This window comes from Phoenix dactylifera, unplaced genomic scaffold, assembly GCF_009389715.1.
Source record: "Phoenix dactylifera cultivar Barhee BC4 unplaced genomic scaffold, palm_55x_up_171113_PBpolish2nd_filt_p 001612F, whole genome shotgun sequence".
NCBI classification, from domain to species: Eukaryota; Viridiplantae; Streptophyta; class Magnoliopsida; order Arecales; family Arecaceae; genus Phoenix; species Phoenix dactylifera.
The window spans coordinates 5,255-27,843 of record NW_024068917.1 but is presented as its reverse complement, the minus strand read 5'-3'; the positions used below and the strand labels follow the sequence as shown (position 1 = coordinate 27,843).

General features: G+C 38.0%; 1 protein-coding gene across 1 annotated transcript; it reads left to right on the top strand.

Moving 5' to 3' along the window:
- Nucleotides 1–1,942: 1,942 nt before the first annotated feature.
- LOC120108878 (probable serine/threonine-protein kinase DDB_G0291350) lies at nucleotides 1,943–16,052 on the top strand. Its single transcript, XM_039122604.1, has 6 exons — nucleotides 1,943–2,275; nucleotides 4,742–4,884; nucleotides 8,075–8,218; nucleotides 9,545–9,730; nucleotides 12,092–12,216; nucleotides 15,501–16,052. The coding sequence occupies exons 1-6, from the start codon at nucleotides 2,065–2,067 to the stop codon at nucleotides 15,733–15,735; spliced, it is 1,044 nt and encodes a 347-aa protein (XP_038978532.1). The 5' UTR covers nucleotides 1,943–2,064; the 3' UTR covers nucleotides 15,736–16,052.
- Nucleotides 16,053–22,589: the final 6,537 nt, after the last annotated feature.

Here is a 22,589-nt window from a genome sequence, read left to right as displayed (position 1 = left end):
ATGGTACTTTGGGCCGAACGGCACACGAGTAGGCCCAACCAAATCCTGGTCTATTGGTAGTAAGAGCAAGGTTGGAAAATTCACGAAAGACTTGTCCTATCTGCACCAATTTACTTGACTTGGAGGAGTCACACGTGTTAGAGGAATTCCATAAATTAAATATTTAAAAATTGAATAGATGTAAAAGAATAAATATCAGAGTCTTTAGAAGATAAACAGAGATAAAAAGTGAAAATTATACATGACCACCAAGAAGTTTATATCCTTTGTTCATTGATTCCTCAAAAAAATTAAATAGAATTAATATCCAATAATTTCAAGAAATTGGCAGTGTCTCAACTTACTTAAGCTGAAAAAATTTGAATTTAACCAATTCTCAAATATGATTTGACTAACATAAGGGCGTGATGATTAGACAAGTTCTTTTTAGAAGGAGAAAAAAAACCTAAGGCCGCATTGTTGCCACAGAATTCTGACAATAAAAAATATATTTGATTTTTTTTTCTTTTTTTAACAATGAGGGTATAGGCATGATAACATGCTCATAAGTGAGGGAGAGCTTCATGTCAGGCAAAAAGAGCAGCCAGGAGGGTTGTAGGAATGGGGCAGCGATATAGCTGGGGATGGAAAACAGCTTAATATCGGGCGGAGAGATGATCAACGAAGCTCGGGGAGTCAGTAAATTTTTCACTTTCACTTATTATAGAAATAATGAAAGTTATTTAAAAAAATAGATACAAAAATAGAATAACCAAATTTATTTTCTATATCGAATTTTATATGTTTTAAAAAAAAAGATAATTAAGAAAACCAAATAGGGCGCGTAAGCTACGGAATAATGCTAATGTAGTAAAGTTAGCTGGGTCATGAAAACCTTCATCTCATAGAACATGAAAATTTATTTGACATAGATAATTCACGTATTAAGACCTTGGACTGGAGGTTCTTGATCACACACACGCACGCACACAAAAGTTCTATCAGAGTCGAACCAACATGTGAAAACAAATAAAACAAGCTCCAACGTGGAGCCTGGTTACTGCACTTGGTTTGACCTTCCATTGGATATTAACTCCAGACCAGATCTACGTGCACCGAATTAACCCCCCATAAATTAGTCGAGAGAACTGGTACGTTCATACTACATGTGCCATGTTTCACGCTTTTAGATCTCTCTTCAACTCCCGAAGGGCATGGAAGTGTATCTGGATACCCCCAAAAAATATAGCGTACACATATGGATTTCATCTATCAAACACATTCGTATTCCTTCCGCTCTATATAAAACAAAAGATTTTTTTTTTACATGAATATCCTCCTAAATATCAAATTTTGCATGAATACTCTTTTCAAATTGATATTTGCATATATACCATCATAAAATACTTGTTTTGCTATTCTATTTTTTTTTGTCTTATTTTTACATATGTATCCACACCATCTAATACTGTTAAAAATTAATAATTTTAAATTAAAATTATTAAAATATTTGTAATGATTAGATGTGCAAAAAGAAATATTTATAAGACGATCGTGATGGAGGACGAAAAAAAATAATTTTAAAATTTTATTTTATTTTTAATTAAAATAAATATGGCTTTTATTAACAAGACGTTATATTAGAAATATTTGTAAAAAATAGTGTTTATGAGGATACATAAATTAATATAAATTTTAAGATAGTATGTATGTAAATTTGAATTTTTAGAAGAATATTTATATAAAAAAATCTTAAAAATGAATATGTGAGGACTTACACCATGCCTGGACCCACATGTCTCTCAGTTTGAGAACAAGCCCGCGGCCTGGGCCTAAGTTTCGGTTGGACAATGAGCACTTGGGCCCATAAGTCGGTGTCAATGAATCCTCAAAAGGTACATTTTTTTAGGTCTGAAGCCACTAAATACTTAAGATCTACTTTGAGGAAGGATCTTGCAATGGGAGAAGGGCAAGCCTAAAGAGAGGAATAAGATACTCCCATCATATCCTACCCTAATTGCATTGCATGTAATAAAGTGCGGTCGCCATTAGAGAAAAGAGGAGTAGGAAGTGAGAGGGGAGACGATGGGATGCTCGTTCTCAGGGCTGAACGCCTTATACGACGCCGTGAACGCTGGCGGGGATGTCTGGATCAACGAGAACCGGTTCCAGATCCTGAGGCAGCTCGGCGAAGGGGGGTTCGCCTACGTCTACCTCGTCAAAGAGGTCGTCTCCGACGGTGGGGGTGGCGGCGGGCTCGCCAAGAAGATATCCGTCGACCCTTCGCACATCTCAGGTCTGCCTCTAGATCCGAGCTCTGTTTCTTGCCTGCAATGTCGGTTCTTGATGCCGGGTTTTCGCTTTTTTTCTTCCCATCCAAAATTGGGCCTTGAGTCTTAAAGTGATCTACTAGTTTCTTGATCTTGCGATTTTTTTAGGGGCAATAAATTGCAAGCTAATATTGAGTTAATTTCTTGAAATCCTTGGGTTATAATGGCGAATTCTGCTGGCTGGTAAGAAATTTTATCTTCTTTTTCTTTAAATTGCTCTGAGATTTTCCGTGCCAATCATAGTATGAAATACAAAGAATGCATTTTCCTTGTTTATTTGTTTGAGTTGCGTAGTTAAAGATCTCTGAGTTAGTGAGCATTTGATGCAACCGGGTCGTTAAAAAGTTTCTTGGATCTTGTTCAAAAAGATGATTTTTTTTTTTGTTTAAACTTTAGCAAGATTTTTCATTTTCGGTTGTTTTTTTTTTTTCCTTTCTTCCTCTTACATCTTGCAAGGCTGATAGATTCGAGTTTATGTTTGCTTCTGGTAATATTGAGGAAGATGCAACTTTATTATAGACTTGCAGAATCTTATTATGATAAGTTCCTCCTGTCTCGGTCAGAATACCGGGCTGTTAGGTCTCATAATAGAGAATATCACTGCTTTGTTTATCCGAAGCATGTTTTACTGACACTTCGTTGAATTATTATTCCTATTATTGTGAGTTGGGCAAGAAAAAGTTTTTGCCTGTTAGATTCTGAGACGATGAAGGCTTTGGTTAGCCATGAAAATCTCCTGTTTCTCCCCCTCTTAAAATTTTAAGCCGATGACGTAGCTTGAAAGATAAACTAAACTCGGATAAAGTCAAGTATGAGTGTCACATGGTGATATGCTGTTGCGCATGGATTAATCACACATGAGTAGGTATCTCATAGATGCATATCCTTAAGCATACCAATAACAGAAGCATGTGATCCCTATTGGCATTTATACTGTGAACTTGAAAATAATCCCTATAAGCATTTATATGATTTTTAAGTACATTATAGTTTTCCTTTTAATAACTGCATTTCTAATCATGACTGTCTTCTTTGAGATACAGATACGAGGCCAGATTTGTTTTAAAGTACCTTGACCTAGACATTGATGCATGCCAAGTCACAGTAGGCAACAGATAAATATCAAGGCTATGCTTGCTGCAGTTCTTGTGTAATTGGTATCAAAAGACAGGAGAACCTATGTGGATGTTGAACTAAATATTTCATGCTATGGAATAAGACCTACACAACCTTAAACATTGCTGGAAATTACAAGGTGCTATTTTTCTTAGAATTATGTGCACCTTAGGCATGCACCAATCCACCTTTGAGTTCCTGCAGGTTTGGGGAATTTGTTCGAGGCTAGCTAGCAATTACCCACTCGAAATGCATTACCTGGTTTTCTTGGATTGCATAGCATTGTGCCACATCACATGAACTTTTGTGAGATTTAAGTTTCAAGTGATATTTTGGCACTAACACCTTATAGGATTGTCCTACAGATTGAGCTTCATTGTTAAATGCATGGTGGAACAAAAATCAAGGGTACAGAGTGTAGTTCATATTTTACACGTCTTAAAACATATTGTCTAAAGTAAAATAGGTTTGGAGACTTCCAAATCCTAAATCAAATGAGGCCATTTATCTTGTTATTAAAAACTAATCTTGTGTCTACTGAATTCATGGGTAAAAACCTCCAAAAAAAATTGATATCACTCTCTAAGTCATTATTAGATGTTGTAAACCATGTTTAAGGTGTGGATTTGTAACTTAGTTGACTCGCCACATATCTTGAAGCTGTATGAATTGGGCTTAAGTATCAGTAGAACTGTGGCTCGAGTTCAATTAATGAAATGCAGTATGGAGTTAAAATGTCTCCTCTAGAAAGGGAGATCAGCTCAATTTAATTGGATGGTACTTGAACTCTACCTTGGATCCTCTACCCTGTGCTGAATAATGGTGAATTATTCAACTAATGAAGTCTCCCTTCCATCCGAGACAAGACAAAAGGAAAAAAAGAGAAAGAGAAGAACATTGCTTGGCTCTCAAATATGCGAATCTCCTTGCTATCACTTATATACACTATCATGTGCAGTGCACATGGCTCATTTGATAGTAACGATATTTGATGAATGGTGTTATTTCGTAGGTTATATGACCTGGTAAAACCAAACCCATTTTGGCATATTTCCTTTGCCTCTCTCTCTAAGACGTTATACTGGCAGACAAGATCAGGAGGGTGTATTAGTGTGCTTGTACTGGCTTTGTGGCAATATTCAGCCTCACCCAACTCTGTAGCATTATATGCAATAGAAACATTTCATTTAATTCCTTAATATAATATTTTTTGTAATTTTTAAAGTTAAGAGCATGCCACTTATTGTTCATGCTTGTTATATGACCAGTGCAATGGTAGATGTGCTAATCTTATTTGATTTCTGACATTTCTTCAGGTGATGGAACTTATGCTATGAAGAAAATTCTCATTCAAAGCGAGGAGCAGTTGGAGTTGGTTAGGGAGGAGATCCGTGTTTCTTCCCTATTTAATCATCCTAATCTGCTTCCCCTTCTTGATCATGCAATTATTGCGGTTAAGGTACTCCAATTTTATTTCATTTGGAGTCATTTCTGTTCAAGTATCTTGTGCTGTTATGCTTCTGAAGAAGCAAACATGCTTACTGATTATGCAGATAGACTGTAGGTTGTTCTTGAAGTTAAGGATTAAGCCATGGTAGTTATATTGTGGAAAGTGTTCTCTTATTCTCTATATGTAACTGTCGTGTAGTAACGAACCTTGCAATAAAACTCTAGCATCACAAGTTTGCCTTTTGGAAAAATCGATGCCTCACATACTTAATGAATTTTTTATTGTATCTATACATTAGCATCTTTACATATCCTACTTTCACCTCATTCTTTGTTATATGATACATCTACACCAACAAATCTCCTGTCTTTTTGGTATAGTTGTAGCATATAATAGTGACTCTTCATCTTAAAACTGCACCGACTTTTTTTTTTTTAATGGTTAAACTCCCATGTTTTAAGTGGCAAGTTGATTTTTCTTTGGCACGACCAACATCTTTACAATCCCTCACTTTCTTTGGTGTGGAAACTCTTATAATTTTATGCCTAGGTTTCAAAATCCAAAATTGTGTATGCTACTTGTGCCAAGTGGTAACACTAGCTAAACAGAACCATACATAGCAACCAAAGTCTTTAAGTACTTGAATGGTATGAATATATATTCATAAGCAATACTGCTAGTGGTATGAACAGATATTCTAAAAAAATAATTATAAGTTGTGCTACTTGGATTATATGTGCAGCACCAGTTCTTACAGCTACAAAGATTGAAGTTCAAAATATGTCTTTTATCAGTACAGTATATAGTAAGTTTTAGTAAATAAGTTTGTTATTTATATGTGGCTCAATTTTGGAAACATATTATAAACTTTCTAATGTAAATAGAAATACAAAAAGTTTTAAAAAAAGTACCAGTTATTTGTACATAGGTGTCACACCAATCTAACTGTTAGATTTAAAGATGCTGTTCATATAAAAAGCTCTGAAAGAATAACTTTTTTTAATCAAAATAATAACACAAATTGATTTTGAAGTGACAGTACATGTCAATGTTAAGTTACGAAATCAGTTTATGTTTCTTATGAATCTTCCTTCCCTCTTCTCCTCTTATCTTAGATCTATGCACTTTCTTTTGTATAATTGTACAATGCAGCTAACTGAATTGGTCTAAGTTGGGCTTGCAGAAGTTTGAATTATCTTGTACTGACTCATTTAGATAGCCTTTAGGTTCGAAACCACTTCTAAACCAACCTTGTGTGACCCATGAGGGGAACAGCTCCATTAGGGGTGATGGTGCACCAAATCACCTGTCATGATTTGGGCCTGCTAGTTTTGCCTGCCATGCTAATGTCTTGTCCAAAGAATCTTTGTGCCTTTTGGCTAATCCTTGATTATTTTTCACTATAATGAATTTATATGGGATGTTCTATGGTCAGTGCCCATCGTGGTGTCATGCCACTTCAGGGTATATCCTATCATCGGCATTCCCCCTTTTTACAAATTGTTTCTTCTAAGTCTTTCTCTGTCAGTAATGGGACTATCTTTAAACTCTTATGCAAAGTACCAGGTCTAAGTTTTAATCCTTTTTTTGCTAAAAATAACTAATTCTTGAGTAATGAAGAAAGTTTTATATTTATACTAAATTACTATTGAAAACAAGGTCCGCCGTACCGGTACCGGTCGGCGTACTGGTGGCCGGCCGGACCGGTACGGTACCGGTCCGGTCCGGTACGTACCGGCTGGTACCGGTCCCGTACCGGCCGGTACGCGGTGGTTTCAAAAACCACAGCGCGCGGCGCTGTGGTTCTAAAAAAAAAAAAAAAATCGTACCGGTGCGAACCGGCCCGGTTCGCACCGGTACGAGGTGCGTACCGGCCGGTACGGGCTCCGAACCGGCCGATACGGGCCCGAACCGGCCGGTACGCACCCGTACCGGCCGGTTCGGATAAAAAACCGGAAAATACCGGTTTTTTATCCGTTCCGGTACCGGTCCACGGCCGGACCGGTACGTACCGGCCCGTACCGGCCGGTACGGACCGGTACGGCATTCCATGATTGAAAATACTGCACCGACCAGTTCCAGTCCCATATGGAATAATCAGATGGTTCCCGTTGAAACTTGAAAGCTGTTCATTAATCAGTCATTTTCTTGGTGAATTGAGTAACCGCTTGGAGCGGAATTTATGTAAATCTAAACAATATTATATGTTTATCAGACCATACATAGTAGCCACTACTTCGACTATGCTAATTTAATATTTGGATCCTAGAATACTTGATTATAGCATTATTTAGAAAGCACTGTTTTTTCGCTCTCCCTCTCTCTTCCCACCTCCCTTCAATAATGCTATTGCTCTTTAGTCTCTCTTGGTCTGCCCATTTTTGATGTTCGTCAGTGCAAAGCAATGTCCAGTCATGTAGCCTTTTGTCAATTTTAGCTTAACAAAAGTTATTAATTTAGAATTGAATTTATAAAGCATAGATGGAAGATATTACTACTATTTTTGTATAGTTACAGCGGAGAGTTCAATCTTCTTTGATAAAAATGATTCTCTAGCACTATAATCCTTCTGTGCCCACTTGTGTTGTTGGATTGTTCTTAGTTCCGCATAGCTACTATGTTTCATTTGAAGCACTGCATTTTTGCCACTATCCAGTTTATAACATTAGGCTTTATATAAACATGTATTCTGTGCATTTTTCTTCCAAAATTTTCAGAAGGATACTTCAGAACATTCTGTTATATTCTTTAGCAACCAAGAGCATCAAAATTGTTGTCACATGATAGTCATATAAGAATTCTTTTTTATATCAGTCTGTTAATGTATAAATGAACTGTTCCATGTATCCAATAAAATTATTGATTGCAGTAATGCATTACTGAACAAAAGAGTTGCACAATTTCTAGGGATCTAAGAATGTCTTTTTCTGCTGATCAACTATCATCCACAAGTTCACTATGTTACCAACATACTCCATGATGTTAGAAGACGGTTTCTCAGCATCCATGTTTATAATCTAGCAGGGTCTTCTGTCATAGTAATTCAGGTGGAGAAATCATTTACCATTTTTGAAGCTCCATCATGTTAGTTGCATATGCAGACTAAGATTTGGTTTCTTTGTTTTGATATCCTATATGCTAGTTGTTTTATGATTTGGTGTCATTGTAGATGTAATTACTAGTCATTATACTTATCTAGGGCGCACAGCAAGGATCACGGAATCATGAAGCTTACCTGCTGTTCCCTGTTCATCTGGATGGAACTTTACTAGACGTTACTAAAGTTATGCAAACAAAGAAGGAATTTTTTCCAACAATCACTGTTCTTGACATATTCCGACAGGTATATACCCATAAACATCCTTCTTTTGTGCAATTTTTGTTGGCTGTGAAAATGTTATATCATATTAATTTTAAAAATATAAAATACGCATGCATGTGTTATTATTGTCAAAAATACATTATCTCATAATTATTTTTTTAGTTTTGCTTTAAATGCCTCTTGTGGATATATCATCATAAGTTTACTTCCACTCTTTTTTTTTAACCCTTTATGCTATCCATCAGGATCCAATCCATGAGTTGAAATATGCTAGTTGTTTCATTAAAGAATAAATGCACACACACGTATATTCTCCTTTTTTAGGACATATAGGACGTTCAACATGGGAAAGTATGATTCTTTTAGTGCTTAGAAATTAAAAAAAGTTTGGAATGACAGGGAACAATAGAAGAAATGAAATAAAATATAAGTAATATCAATAAATCATGTAAATGATGCATACTATAGTAAATTTATAGAATGTTACTTACAGGTCAAACTTTGAACCGAATTACAAAAGAAAAACACTCTCAAGCTGCTCGAGGAGGGACTAGCTGTATTGAGCTGAAAGAAAGGCTTCACTAGATTACATGCTTCTTCAGAACAAGCTTTTCCAAATATAAAAGAAGTGTTCATGTTTATATGATTCTAGATTTCTTCAAAGGTCTCTTCCTAATTTGCATGTATGACTTTATTCTGCTGATGTACCGAAATCTGCACTCTTGCAATCCTGACCTTCTGCAATGTCTGTGGTTCCCTGATCCCTTGAGAAAAATGGTTCTCCAGTAACTCAGCATACGCATTTGTTTTAATTATACTTTAAGTGATTCACATTGCAGAGCAGTTATTCTAGATAGCTATGTTTCAGTCATAACTGCTTGATGGATGTTGAATTTGCAGTCATCTCTTCTGAGATAATGTAGTTTTAGCTGGTATATATTGTGATTCTGTGAAAATATTGCCTTTCTTGTTTGTACATAACAGGTACATGGTTACCAAACAATGATGTTGATTTATTTCAAGAAATGATTGACAACACTCATGAGCATTTTCCTTCTCATCTAAATTAGCACATTTTAGTTCAATGTCAACTTCATTAAGAATGAAAACTTAAGATAATAGGAAAGTAGTAGAACTGTAGTGTACTAACAGAACAACGGCACAATCCCTTGAAAAGGCAATATGTAACATTGCAAGTATTTGGACATTGCTGAATTTTCCTCCCTGAAATTTTAACCTTGGTCTTTGTACTTCTCAGATAGTGTACATTTTGGACTGTTTTCTTTCCCATTAACTTTTTATACATGGATTAGAATGACATGCCAGTTAACATATTTCTATGTACAGCTTTGTGCAGGACTGAAGCATATGCACAGTTTTGATCCTCCATATGCTCACAATGATGTCAAACCTGGTAATGTTTTGATAACGCATAGAAAGGGTCAACCACCTCTTGCAATTTTAATGGATTTTGGAAGTGCTCGTCCAGCAAGGAAAGAAGTTCGTTCACGTGCAGAAGCATTACAAATACAGGTAAGAACCCATTATTTCTATTCTTAAACATGTGGATTATTTTTCTTCTTTACTAAGACTTCTTCATACATTATTGCTATATGTTGTATAGTTTTATTTCTCTTGCTGGCATGAAATTTTTGCAGCCTCTTATTACTTGTATATCAGTATATGTCAGTAGGATTACTATTTTTGTATCTAGGTGATAATAAACTAGACAAAAAAAGCAACATTTATCCAGGAAAGCATTCTTTTCTTATAATGATTCTATTAGAAACTATGATTCGATGCCCATGAGTCGTGAGAAGGATGAAGGGCCAATGTATGGATAAGGCTGGAATTGGGCCGGGGCCAGGCTACATGCTAAGGATCAAAAGATTTGGGACTGGGTTTCGGCTTAAATATAGAGCCCATATGTTTTTCAGGCCGGGCTTGGGTTTATCATTGGCCCTGCCTGGATGAGGCCCAAAATGGAGCTTGGATCCATCTCGAACTCAGGCTCAAAATGTAGCCCAAACTTAGGTACTTGTTTATGAACTGCTTAGAAAATAGGAGTGCCATTTCCGATTGTATTATCAATTTGCTTTTCTGGTAAACATGTTTCTGATCATCAAATGGTTGCTAATGTGATGCTATAGTATTTCATCAAAAAAATGTAAAACTATAGTATGAAAGATTAAGCTTCAATCGGGTTCAGGCCAACCCAATTTTTAGCCTAAACAGATAATTTGGATTGGCCCAATCGGGTTCAGGTCGGGCCCGACCCTGGGCTCGGGGTGGGATTTTCCAAAAGTTTTCGGGCCTATGCCTGGCCTGGCCTGAAGCCTAAAAAAAATTTGTGCTTGGCTTGGGTAGGGGAGTGGCCCGGCCTGGCCCATTTCTAGTCTTATGTATCGAGATGCAAAAGTTCGTTGGGGAGCCTCTACAGATTGTGCTCCAAGAGTTTCAGAAGTAGGAAATAATTTTTCCCACCAGTGGATGCTAAGCATTGGGACTGCCTGTGAGCTGGGAGGTATCACCCACTTAGCATTCCTATGACAAATAGTTTGTATAAAGTTGTATTATTCTGAAATATATCCTTGGCCATAAGATAGATATCTTGTTTATGAAGAATTGTGATGCATAGGGCCCAATGCAACACAATTCTTCATATTACTCATTTACGGAGTGCTTTGATTATTCACTGACCAAACAGGCATCAGACCTCTTAGGTTCTTTTGTGATCTGGAGGGATTTTCATTTGAGAAGTTTTATGAGACCATATAAGTATAGGCTGTGATGCATAGGGCCCCATGCAACACAATTTTTCATATTACTCATTTACAGAGTGCTTTGATTATTCACTGACCAAACAGGCATCAGACCTCTTAGGTTCTTTTGTGATCTGGAGGGATTTTCATTTGAGAGGTTTTATGAGACCATATAAGTATAGGCTGTTCGTTCTTCAAACCTTCTACCCCTTGTCTTTCTTTCTTCTCTTTCCAAATGTCATACCATCTCTCAAGGCGCTATATCCCGCATAAATGGCAATGATTATGATGATAAATGGGTCCATGATCTCATAGTGAGTGATGTGGACAGACTTAATATTCGCTTTGAGGCAGCATTGTTGTAACTGGGGGAAGATAAAAGATTTTAATTCCCGACGCAGTTAGGTAAGATCATGCCATTAGAATTTATGCCTGAATCCTACTGATGCAGTATTCATGGTGGGCATTTAAATTCTGAATTTGCATCAACTGTCATAGCTTTCAACATCCTAGTTGCCTAAAATCCAAAAATCAGAGTTGTAGGGATTTCGTATTTACACATCAAGTTGACACGACATGGCTGATACAAGAAGTCAGCATGCCAGAATACATGATGGGCGGAAAACAAAAGTCCACATTGTTCATCATGATTAGGCATCTTAGAACACATAAAGAGCAAATTTTAACCAGTCCAAACCATAAATCAAATCAGATTTAGCTCTTCTTACCAAATAAATGTATATGATGAAAATGCTATTAGTTATCTTGCATGGATGCATGTATCTGGTCTACATCATTCTCGCCAAATAATCTTATAGTCTAAAATGATGTCAATCTGTCCTCTTAACTTATATAGTTTTCTAATTTTTTCCTTAAATAAAGTTTTTGTTAATTGTCTTTTGTTAATAATATCATGCAGTTCAATAGAATGGTGACACAAAATTGTATTACATGATACATCCAAAGATTCCAGTCAGCACATGATGATTTGGATATAATCTGCAGTATTGGCTTAATCTAAGTTTTTTCAGGATAGCCTTTACAAAAAATTGCAGGATTTGCTTCTCAACAATCAAAAGATGTGTTAAACTTGTTATTTATTTTCTAATTTTCGTTTTTTGTATTTGTGTAGGAATGGGCTGCTGAGCACTGTTCTGCACCCTTCCGAGCTCCTGAATTGTGGGACTGTCCAAGCCATGCTAACATTGATGAGAGGACAGATATATGGTCTCTTGGATGTACCTTATATGCAATAATGTAAGGATTTCTTAGTTTCTTATCTTACTATGCTTTAATTTATGCAATTATTTTCTTAATTATTACTTCTTAGCTATGCATGTATCAATACCATGTTTTGCAGGTATTTGTTTTACACATAATTTCGCAATTATCAATGATGCAGCTTTTAGAATTTCATTTTCCATAAATTGATTCTGTTGATGGGGCTTAGTCGTCAAAAGAAAACCATATATGATCGTTGTAATCCTTGCAACTATGGAAGAATGACTATGTATATGAAAATAAACACTCAACATTTAAATGATTTGATGGAAACTAAGAATATATACTGTCTCTTTTGCAATTGCTAATATGCCTTCATGTTGTAATAAAATCGTAAAGTAACGTTGTCACAAATGTAGAATGCCAACTGATGCATACACAAATCAAAAGAATGATATCAAAAACTATTTAGTGTAGAATAGATGCAATAGGTATGAAGTAATACTAGATTGATAGGAACGTAAACGAAACAAAGCTGGTTTTCGTAATAGATTTAAAAGGATATGCTAGGTGTATTTTGCTAAAGTTACAACTTTACATGTAGTTGAGTTCTAGAAATTAGCTCACAGTGGGTTAAGTAGGAGCTTCTTTGTACTTTGTGGATGCAATTTTTATAAAGATGATTATCTTATCAATGCTCTAACACCAGTAAAACCGTATAGCTAAATTTTATGGGATATTTAGCTTAATGCTTGCACATGATGGAATCTTTATTATCTTCAAGGGATATCTTCCATGTGGATGAGAAAAACAGTATAGTGGTATGTTGACTTGGCCCTGTTTGGAAGAGTTTTTGGAGGGCCGAAAAGCACTTTCTGGCCATCGAAAAGTACTTATGGACAAAAAATGGTGTTTGGTAAAAATTTCGAAAAGCTGATTCAGCTTTCCCAACAAGCTGAAAACAGCTTTTTGGAAGAAGCTCCATTTTGGAGCTTTCCGAAAACACTGTTTTCAGTTTTGTCGGAAAGTATTTTTTTGACCAAAATATCCCCAACTAAAATTTTTTTTCCTCCCAAATAACTCCATCCCCCAGCCTCATCCTCTTCCACCCATCCCCCTCCCCCTCTTCAATGCCAAAGTAATCCCTCCTCTCCCTCTCCCCCGCTACTGCCCCCGACGCCCTCCCCCTCTTCTCCTTCGTCCTCTGCCGCTCCCTGTCCCCCGCCACCGCCCTTGATGCCCTCCCCCTCTTCTCCCTCCTCCTCTCCTGCTCCCTCTCCCCCGCTGCCGCCCCCCGAAGCCATCGGCCAGGTAGGAGGAGGTGGATCCGGTTGCGGAAGAGGAGAGACGGAGGAGCCAGAGGCGGCGGTTGTCGAGGTCGGGGAGGAGAACGTCGGCGACCTGGAATCGACGGCGGGGGGCAGAGGTGTCCTCGTCGATCTGTAGGCGGAGGATGCCTCCTGGGTAGACGGATAGATAGAGGAGGCGGTGGGGGGGATCGCGGTCGTACTCGAGGTCGTCGCCAGCGGTGGCCTGGCAAAGGGGCTGGGATGGGAGGAGGCGGGTGGAGGGGCTGGGATGGGAGGAGGGGAGCGGCTGCAGGCTCGGCTGCGGGCATCCTGCGACGCCGCCGGCCTCGGCCGGCTTCTCCCGGCGTGTCTCCTCTGCAGGAAGGAGAGGGCCGACTGCTGCAGGCGCTGCTGGCCTCGGGCCGGCCCCCTTCCGAGCTCCGATCGCCTCCTTGCCTCACAGGAGAAGAGGGGAAAGGGAGAAGAAGTTGGGAGAAGAGAAGAAGAGGAGGAAAGGAAAGTTTGGGAAGAAGAGAAGAAAAAGAAAAGAAAAGAAAAGAAAGAAAAAGAAAAAAAAAATAATTTGAGAAATGGTTTAAGAAATCTGAAAGCATATTGTTTCTAAGTTTCAAAAATATTATTTTTAACAAAGATGAGTGTTCCATCAGTATGCCATAACTTGTACCAAAGGAACCAAATTTAAGAATTTCCAGCTATAGTTTTCAAATATCGATAGTATTTGAACACACTAAAAATAACTGCAGTTTTCAACACCAAGTGAAATTCACACTCCAGATGACTTTGCCTTTTATGTTATATTATGAAAAATTAATTTACGCTAATAATTATAATATTTTATATCTTTATTGTATTATACTATAAATATAATATTATATTACATTATATCATAATACATTAATATATTATGTTAAATTTAATATTATATTATATTATGAAAAATTAATTTATGCTAATAATTATAATATTTTATATCTTTATTATTATATTATACTATAAATATAATATTATATTATATTATATCATAATATATTGTATGTTATGTTAAATAATTTAATATTATATTAAATTATTATCCTATAGTATACAATGTTATAGTACTATATTATAATAATATTATATTACATTACAATAATATTATATATTTATATATTAATATATATTATATTTTATTATGCTCTGTTGTATAATACTATATAATATCTTTATTGGTCATTTTGTCATACAAAAGTACTTTCTCAGTTTATTTACCAAACACATATTAAAATGCCACAGCATTTTAGAAATGTAGTTACCAAACAACAAATAGCTTTTTATAAAAGCTCTACTTCTAACAGCTCTACTTCCAAAAGCTCTACTGCCAATAGCTCTCCCAAATAGGGCCTTAGATGGACTTTTCAATTGCAGCTGTGTATCAGAAACCCGTTACCATTCTAAACGTGATTAGCATCTCCTTGAGAGAAGGATACATGATATTTTGTATATATGAACAGGATATGGTATTAACTGCTGACCTTAAACATATTAATTTCTCAAGAAGGATCGGATCATGCTTTTTTGGTGCTTCCTACTTATTTGGTTTTTGTATCCAAAGGCCCTAGCTTCCTAGGTTAGCAGCACTTGGACAGCGGCCATTCAATTCCATTGTTGAAAAAAAATTGTCACTTAAACAGGACTGAACAAAGGTGCATGAACAGCTTCTTGGAAACCCCCATGGAACAAATAATTCTAATATTTATTTTTATTATTTTTTGTTATCATTTGTTACTACAGATAAAAGAAAAGTACATGTCAGGATAATATACTCCTTTCTATTGTTAGCAATTGGAGTTTATGGATGAGAACTAGTCCATCACCTCCATCTTATATTTTGATCTTGTAACACATGAATCTGCTATAGCATCATCCGTCAATCTCAAATTAGTTGCACAGCATTTTGTCGAATAAACAGAACAATGAATTCTTCTAGATTTCATATGAAGCTGTGACATTACGCAATATTGGTCCTTGCAGGTACGGCTCATCTCCTTTCGAGTATGTACTTGGAGAATCTGGAGGGAGCTTACAGTTGGCTGTTATGAATGCGCAGATAAAATGGCCTTCTGGTCCAGACTCCCCTTATCCTGAGCCTCTTCGTCAATTTGTGGTTTGGATGCTTCAACCTCAACCTGCAGTCCGGCCTAACATTGATGATATCATCATTCATGTTGACAAGCTCCTATCAAAATACTCGTCTCAAGCTCAATGAAAATTGCTAGCTGGGGTAATATTGTGCAAGTTATAGTGCATTATCTTTATGCCATTTGATTGAAGGCCTTATTATTATCCTCTCTTGTTAAGAAAATACAATGTTTTTGTAGTTTTAACAGAAATCATCAATTTACTGACAGTTATAGTTCTCGGTTCATTATATGTCAGTTCTTATGTTATTCATATTAAGGAAGTCCCCAATAAAACAATGCATCATACGATATTGAGGATGCTGCTGGTTTTGTAATTAACAATTTAGTGAGCGTATGTAAAATGAACTCCAGGCAATATATAAAGTCAAAGCATCTTGTAGGATTTTTTGGCGCCTTGTCTATGATGCATAATAAATTTCATGATGTTCAGTTTTAGTAAGAACTGAAGGAAGAATCTCTTTTTCATAATAAATCTCTCTTTTTTTGTAATCCAGTATGCTTATCATAAAAAATTTAGACTCTCTGTCTTGGAAGCCTATCAAAAGATGTTCCAATTTGTGGCATGATATTGTGAATGCCCTTCCAGCATTTTGGAATGAATCACATTCCAAAATTGGGAATGGTCAGAATACCTTATTTTAGTTGGATTTATGATGTCTTGTGATGGCCTGGTCATGGTCCAAATCACATGACCAGCCCGACCCAGATGCTGGATCCGGACATGCATCGCATGCAATGAGCAGTAGTAGACCTTCGATGGTCTGCTTTCCCATCCGAAGCTGGTGATTTCTAACAGAAATAGGAGACCTAGGGCCGCTAGGGCTCTTTTAGGAGGATAAGCGGCAATGGACTCCCAATAAGAGTCCGCTTTCTCATCTGAAGCACATGACTCCTTATAGAAATAAAAGGCCTAGGGCTGCTAGAACCCTAGGTCACCTCTATAAATAAAAAACCTCTTTCTATCATCCAGACCTCCACCGCCCCTTCCTCTTTCTTTCTCCCTCTTTCTACCTTCGAACTCACCGTTCCTAGGGCTGGAAATAGGCTCAAGCTGGCCCGAAGCCCATCGGGCTAAGCTTCGGGCTTGGCCCGAACGAGTTCAAACCGGGCTAGACTCGAAAGACTTCAAATCAGGTTTGAGCTTAAATATAGAGCCCATTTATTTTTCGGGCCAGGCTCGGGTATGTTACTGGCTCGGCCTAAGCCCGAATAAGGCCTGAAACAGTGTTCGATTTAGGTCCGAATCAATTTATTTTTGTATGTTGTTATTTAGAGAGAATAATGAGGAAGTAAAGGATAAATTAAAATGGGTTTAGCTGAAAATAATGTATCATGTATCATCTACATGTACTATAGGAGAGAGCTTAATTTGTAATTAGCTCCTTTTTTTGTGAAACAATATTATGAAATATCAAACTTCAATCGGGTTTGGGCCGGACTTATTTTTGGCCCAAATGGGTAATTTGGGCCGGCCCAATCGGATTTGGACCGGGCTCGAGCTTGGATTATCCAAAAAATTTTGGGCTTAAGCCCGGCTTGAAGCCCCCAAAAAATTTAGGGCTGGGTTCGAGTAGGGGCATGGCTCGGCGCGGCCCGGCCCACTTTTCAGCTCTAACCGTTCTCTAACATTGTGCCCATCAAAAATCAAGGCTAGAGAACTCCACAAGAACCAAGATTTAGTAGATTCGCCTAGTAAAGTTTAAAGGTCTAAGGTGGAAGATGCAAGAAAATCTTATACTCTTTACTAATTTTTGAGCTTGTAAGTAAACCTTATACTCCTAATTAGTTTTCAAATTTTCATATATTTTTCATACTTATAATTTATATAAAAATATAAAAATAATATTAAATATTGATGATATTAATTTTTTAAAATTTAGGATCGAGCAGATGATATTATAAAAATCATGATTTGTTATGAAAGACTGGTTCAATGAATATTTTAATGCTAATGACTTTTTTATGAATAATGAACTCTAAATTACGAAAATTTGTATTTTCTTTATGAAAAGAATAATTTTATGATCGTTCTACTGTTAAAGGTTATAATTATGAACTACGAACTCTTCATAGCTATTTAGCAATTTATTCATGTATAATTAAGAAAAATTTGATTTAGAAAAAAATATTTTAAGAATTATAGCAAAAGATTCTTAGATGGCTATGTATAGTCCTTGAAAGTGGAGGTAGATTGACATCCGGAGCTAGATCCATATGATCCTGCCAGCGAGTAATAGAAGTTGGCATATGACTTCGCTAATAGATAATAGTAGTTGGCATACGACCCTGCCAGTGGGTAATAGTATTTAGTATACGACCCTGGCTGCTAGTAATAGTAGTTGGCATACGACCCTGCTAGCTGGTAATAGTAGTTTGCATATAACCCTGCCAGCTAGTAATAGTAGTTGGCATACGACCTCACAAATGGATAATAGTAGCTGGTATTTTTTCGATTACGACCCTATCACGGGTATGATAGTGACCTTAACATTTAGTCTGAGAGAATTATTAAAAAGTATGATGTGGCAAAATAAGAAATGATTTATGACTTTATAAAGTTAGCATGTTTATAATTTTGTTTACGCATTGGAAATCATATGTATGTAATTTGCATGATTTATGTATATGCAGAAGCATGATTGATTTATGATTATACTGTTATTATGAAATATTTTATTTTTTAATGATAGTAGTTATCTTCTCTAAATGATTTATTGATGCATGAATAAATTTGTGTTTGATTCGGCAAGGTAGTGAAAGACTTACTTACTAGAAATGAAAGATGGTCTAGGTTTGGAGTTCGCGCAGGCAAGCTTGGCGATTTTGGAGGAGAATTTTAGTATTTTTAATTGACTATAAATTTGTAGTTGATAGCTTTCTAAATTTTGAGATTATGGGCTTTAGATAATTAAATTTGGATTAGTCGCTTTGAACTCGATCGTATTTATTTATTTAACAGGTAGTGGATTTGGACTATTTTGTCATATTTTTATTTAAGGTGGATTTGTATACGTATTATGATTGTTAGCTTCGTTTTATCGTGGGTGATACTCCTTGATAGCATGGCCATGTATGTCCCGTATTTGAGGCATGCCATGCCTCTCTCATCTGTCTTCTCTTTGTTGTACAGACTAAGCTGGAGGAAAAATGGAACTATTGCTAATTTCTTTAATTCAAGAAAATCCACTTGGAACCTAAAACAGTCCTGCAGGTTATCTTATTGATGCTCAAGCCCAATTCTCTCGATTATCTTCTCTTTTATCATTAGTTTTGTTCAATTAAAATGAAGACCAGCTGGTTTGGAAACTAAATACCAATGAAAGTTTTTCTACAGACTATGTATCAATTCTTGAATACGAGGGGACATAAGTGTAGTTTTGCAGGCAATTTCTAGAATCTTTTTGTCCCTCTCAAGATCAATTGCTTTCTTTGTCTTTGTTGGTAGAAAAAAAACTCAGTACTATAGATTTGCCTGGGAAGAAACCTGGGAAAAACCTTGGAGGGTGTATTCTGCATAATCATGGATCGAAACAGTTGATCATTTGTTCTTTCAATTCTCCTTTATCAACCTATAAGATCGTTTGCTCCTTGATAGGTGTGCTTCATCCTCAAGACTCTTTTCAGTTTCTTGGTCTTGATCGGAGGAGAAGAAATCTTTAGGGCTCGTTTGGTTCGCAGGAAACATTTTTCCTTCTAAGAATATGATTCATAGAAAGTAGATTCGTGGAAAGAGGATGTCTGAAAAAGTATTTTTGGCATGTTTGGTTGACAATAGGAAAGTGACAGATTTTCAGAGTGCTTATGTTTGGTTGATCATCCACTTTTCTGAAAAATTATATGTAATTTCTATTATACCCTTAATAAAAATTAGGTCTTTAATGCCTCTTTAATACTGAAGGGCTTTTTTGGAAAAAAATAAAAATGAAGTGATTCCGGGCTCACGGAAAAGTAATTTTTCCATGTTTCTAATGGGAAAGACTTTTCCATGAAATATGGAAATCATATTCTCATGGGAATACAACTTTTCCATTTCTCTTCTTTAAAAACTCCAATCAAGCAAGATGCATCTCATTACTTTTCCGTTGACCACACTTTCTTTCTTTCTTTTTCCGCGAACCAAACAAGCTTTTAAAGCCTACTCAACCTATCTTACTTATGTTGATTGCGACTCTAGCTTGGGAATGTTTGAAGGAATGAAATTCAAGAATTTTTCTTAATAAGCAATTTCTGTGGTAGTTATTGCTTCCCGAGATCTTCACTTATTTCGGTTGGTTTTTCCTAATAACCATAAAGGCTTGTCGGTGTTGGAAATTTATGGTTGAAAGTGAATGATCTTCCACTTGCCCAAGGAAGGAGAAATTTTTCTGCATGTATAGAAGATCAACATTACTTATTGGCGGATTTCACTGTATCACTGAATATCTTTTTGTTACTCAATTCTTCTTATGATTGATATGTAGGAACTGGATACATCTCAGTTCTCCTTGTTTTCTACCCTCTCTTCAAACTTGACTCTGTAATTTATATCAATTGAATAATTTTTGGATTCCTAAGCCTTCCTTCATCTTAAAAAAAAAAGAAGAAGAAAAGACAAGAATCTTTTTTTTTCTCCTCTTCCTGGTTAAATATCGTAGGACAACTTTATGATTTTTTGTTTACTATCATTTATAGAACTATCAGGCCTAGCTATGGAAAAATTGATTATTGATAGGCAATGGCTGTGTAGGGTGGTGATGTTCAGTCTATACCACTGTTAATTTGCAGTATTTTGGATTAGGACTTCTTTGAGAATGCATCATATGCATCTCAATAATATTAATCCAGTTGTAATGGGAGAAACGTTTTTAGAGGCTGTTGCTGGAAATTGGACCCGGAGATGACCACTAGTTGAGAAGGTGGAGCTCCGGTGCGGATGGTACGTCGGCCGGCTGCGTCCTCCGGGGAACCTGCAAAAAGCCAGTGACCGGGGCTTCCGGTGCTGGCCCTCCAATGCTATTAATCCAATTGTAATGGGAGAAACGTTTTTAGAGGCTGTTGCTGGAAATTGGATCCGGGGATGACCACTGGTTGAGAAGGTGGAGCTCCGGTGCGGATGGTACGTCGGCGGGCCGCGTCCTCCGGGGGACCTGGAAAAAACCGGTGGCTGGGGCTTCCAGCGCCGGCCCTCCAATGCTTAAGTCAGAGGTATTAATCCAATTGTAATGGGAGAAACGTTTTTAGAGGCTGTTGCTGGAAATTGGACCTGGAGATGACCACTGGTTGAGAAGGTGGAGCTCCGGTGCAGATGGTACGTCGGCGGACTGCGTCCTCCGGGGGACCTGCAAAAAGCTGGTGGCCGGGGTTTCCGGCGCCGGCCCTCCTATGCTTAAATCAGAGGGGGCTTTAGTGGAGAAAAAGAGATATTGCATGCGGGGGTCTCCAAGTCAGAATCCCGAAGAATTCCCTTTTAAAAAGGAAGAAGTTTTCCTTTTATAGGAGGGATACTGAGTTACCTGTGATGTGACCGGACGAATTAAATGAGTTACCGTCATGATTGAGTGTGATCGTGTGAATTAATGCGTTGCCGTGGAGGACGGGACTGGAGCCAATGAGTTGTTGTGGGTGACCGGACGTAGTTGAGTGAGTCAATGAGTTGCCGTAGATGGCCGGAGATTTTGAGTAAGCTGGGGGTCCGTAGAGATCATGCGCATCTAATTGCTGACAGTCGCAGCAGGGTATGGTCCCTAGTTGATATGTCGTGGCGTGGCCGACAAGCAAAGCATGGTGCGGTGAGACTGTTGCAGGGCGTGGTCGCAGTATGTGGACGACGAGCTCGGTCTACCTGAGCTCGGCCTGCATAAGCTCGGCCTGCATAAGCTCGGCTAGCATGAGCTCGGTCTTCTGAGCTTGGCCTGTATGAGCTCGGCCTACATGAGCTCAGTCTGCATGAGCTCATCTGTATGAGCTCGGTCTGCATGAGCTCGGTCTTCTGAGCTCGGCCTACATGAGCTCGGCTGCATGAGCTCGGCCTGCATGAGCTCAGTTTTTTGAGCTCGGCCTGCATGAGCTCGGTCTACATGAGCTCGGCCTGCATGAGCTTGGCCTTCTGAGCTCGATCTTCTGAGCTCGGCCTGCATGAGCCCGGCCTTCTAGGCTCATGCTTGCTGTCGGATTTAGGTGCTTTAATTGTATTTGTGGGGTGGTCCATTTTTCTCCCAACACTATCCCTCGACTTCCGAGTTCGAGCTGCTTTTTGGCTCGAGCGAAGGAAGTAGTCCAGTCGTCGATTGCCCTGTAATATAGGCAAATGTCTATGGAGTTATATGTGCTAAGTAGGGTGTACCTCTCGTGCAGTCGGAGCTAACGGCCTTAAGCGGAGCTGTCCAAGCCGAGCTAAGCGACTTTGCTCCGAGATCGACTTCAGCAGCCTTCTTTGGCTTGTGGTCGACTCAGCAGGGTGCCCCCACTCAGATCGGGGCGTGTTGTCGTAGGAGGCGTTGAATGGCGTTGAAAGGCATGGAATGGCGTCGAAGTGGCGTCGCATGGCGTCGAATGTCGTCGAAGGGCGTCGAATGGCGTCGAAGGGCGTCGAATGGCGTCGAAGGACGTCGAATGGCGTCGAGAGTTGTCGAATGGCGTCGAATGTCGTCGAAGGGCGTCGAATGTCGTCGAAGAGCGTCGAAATGGCATCCCGAGCTTGGTCGGGGCATCATTGGAGACGCATACAGGAGACAGACTTCATCTGTTGGCGATCGTGCGCCCTTATTCGGAGCGGGGCAACGTTGGAGATAGAGATACCTGTAGATCGTTTTTTAGATTCTCCGATCTGTAAATATGTCGTGGCGTAGCTAGCAAGCAAATCATGGTGCGGTGAGACTGTTGCAGAGCGTGTCCGTAGTATGTGGACGACGAGCTCGGTCTACCTGAGCTCAGTCTGCAT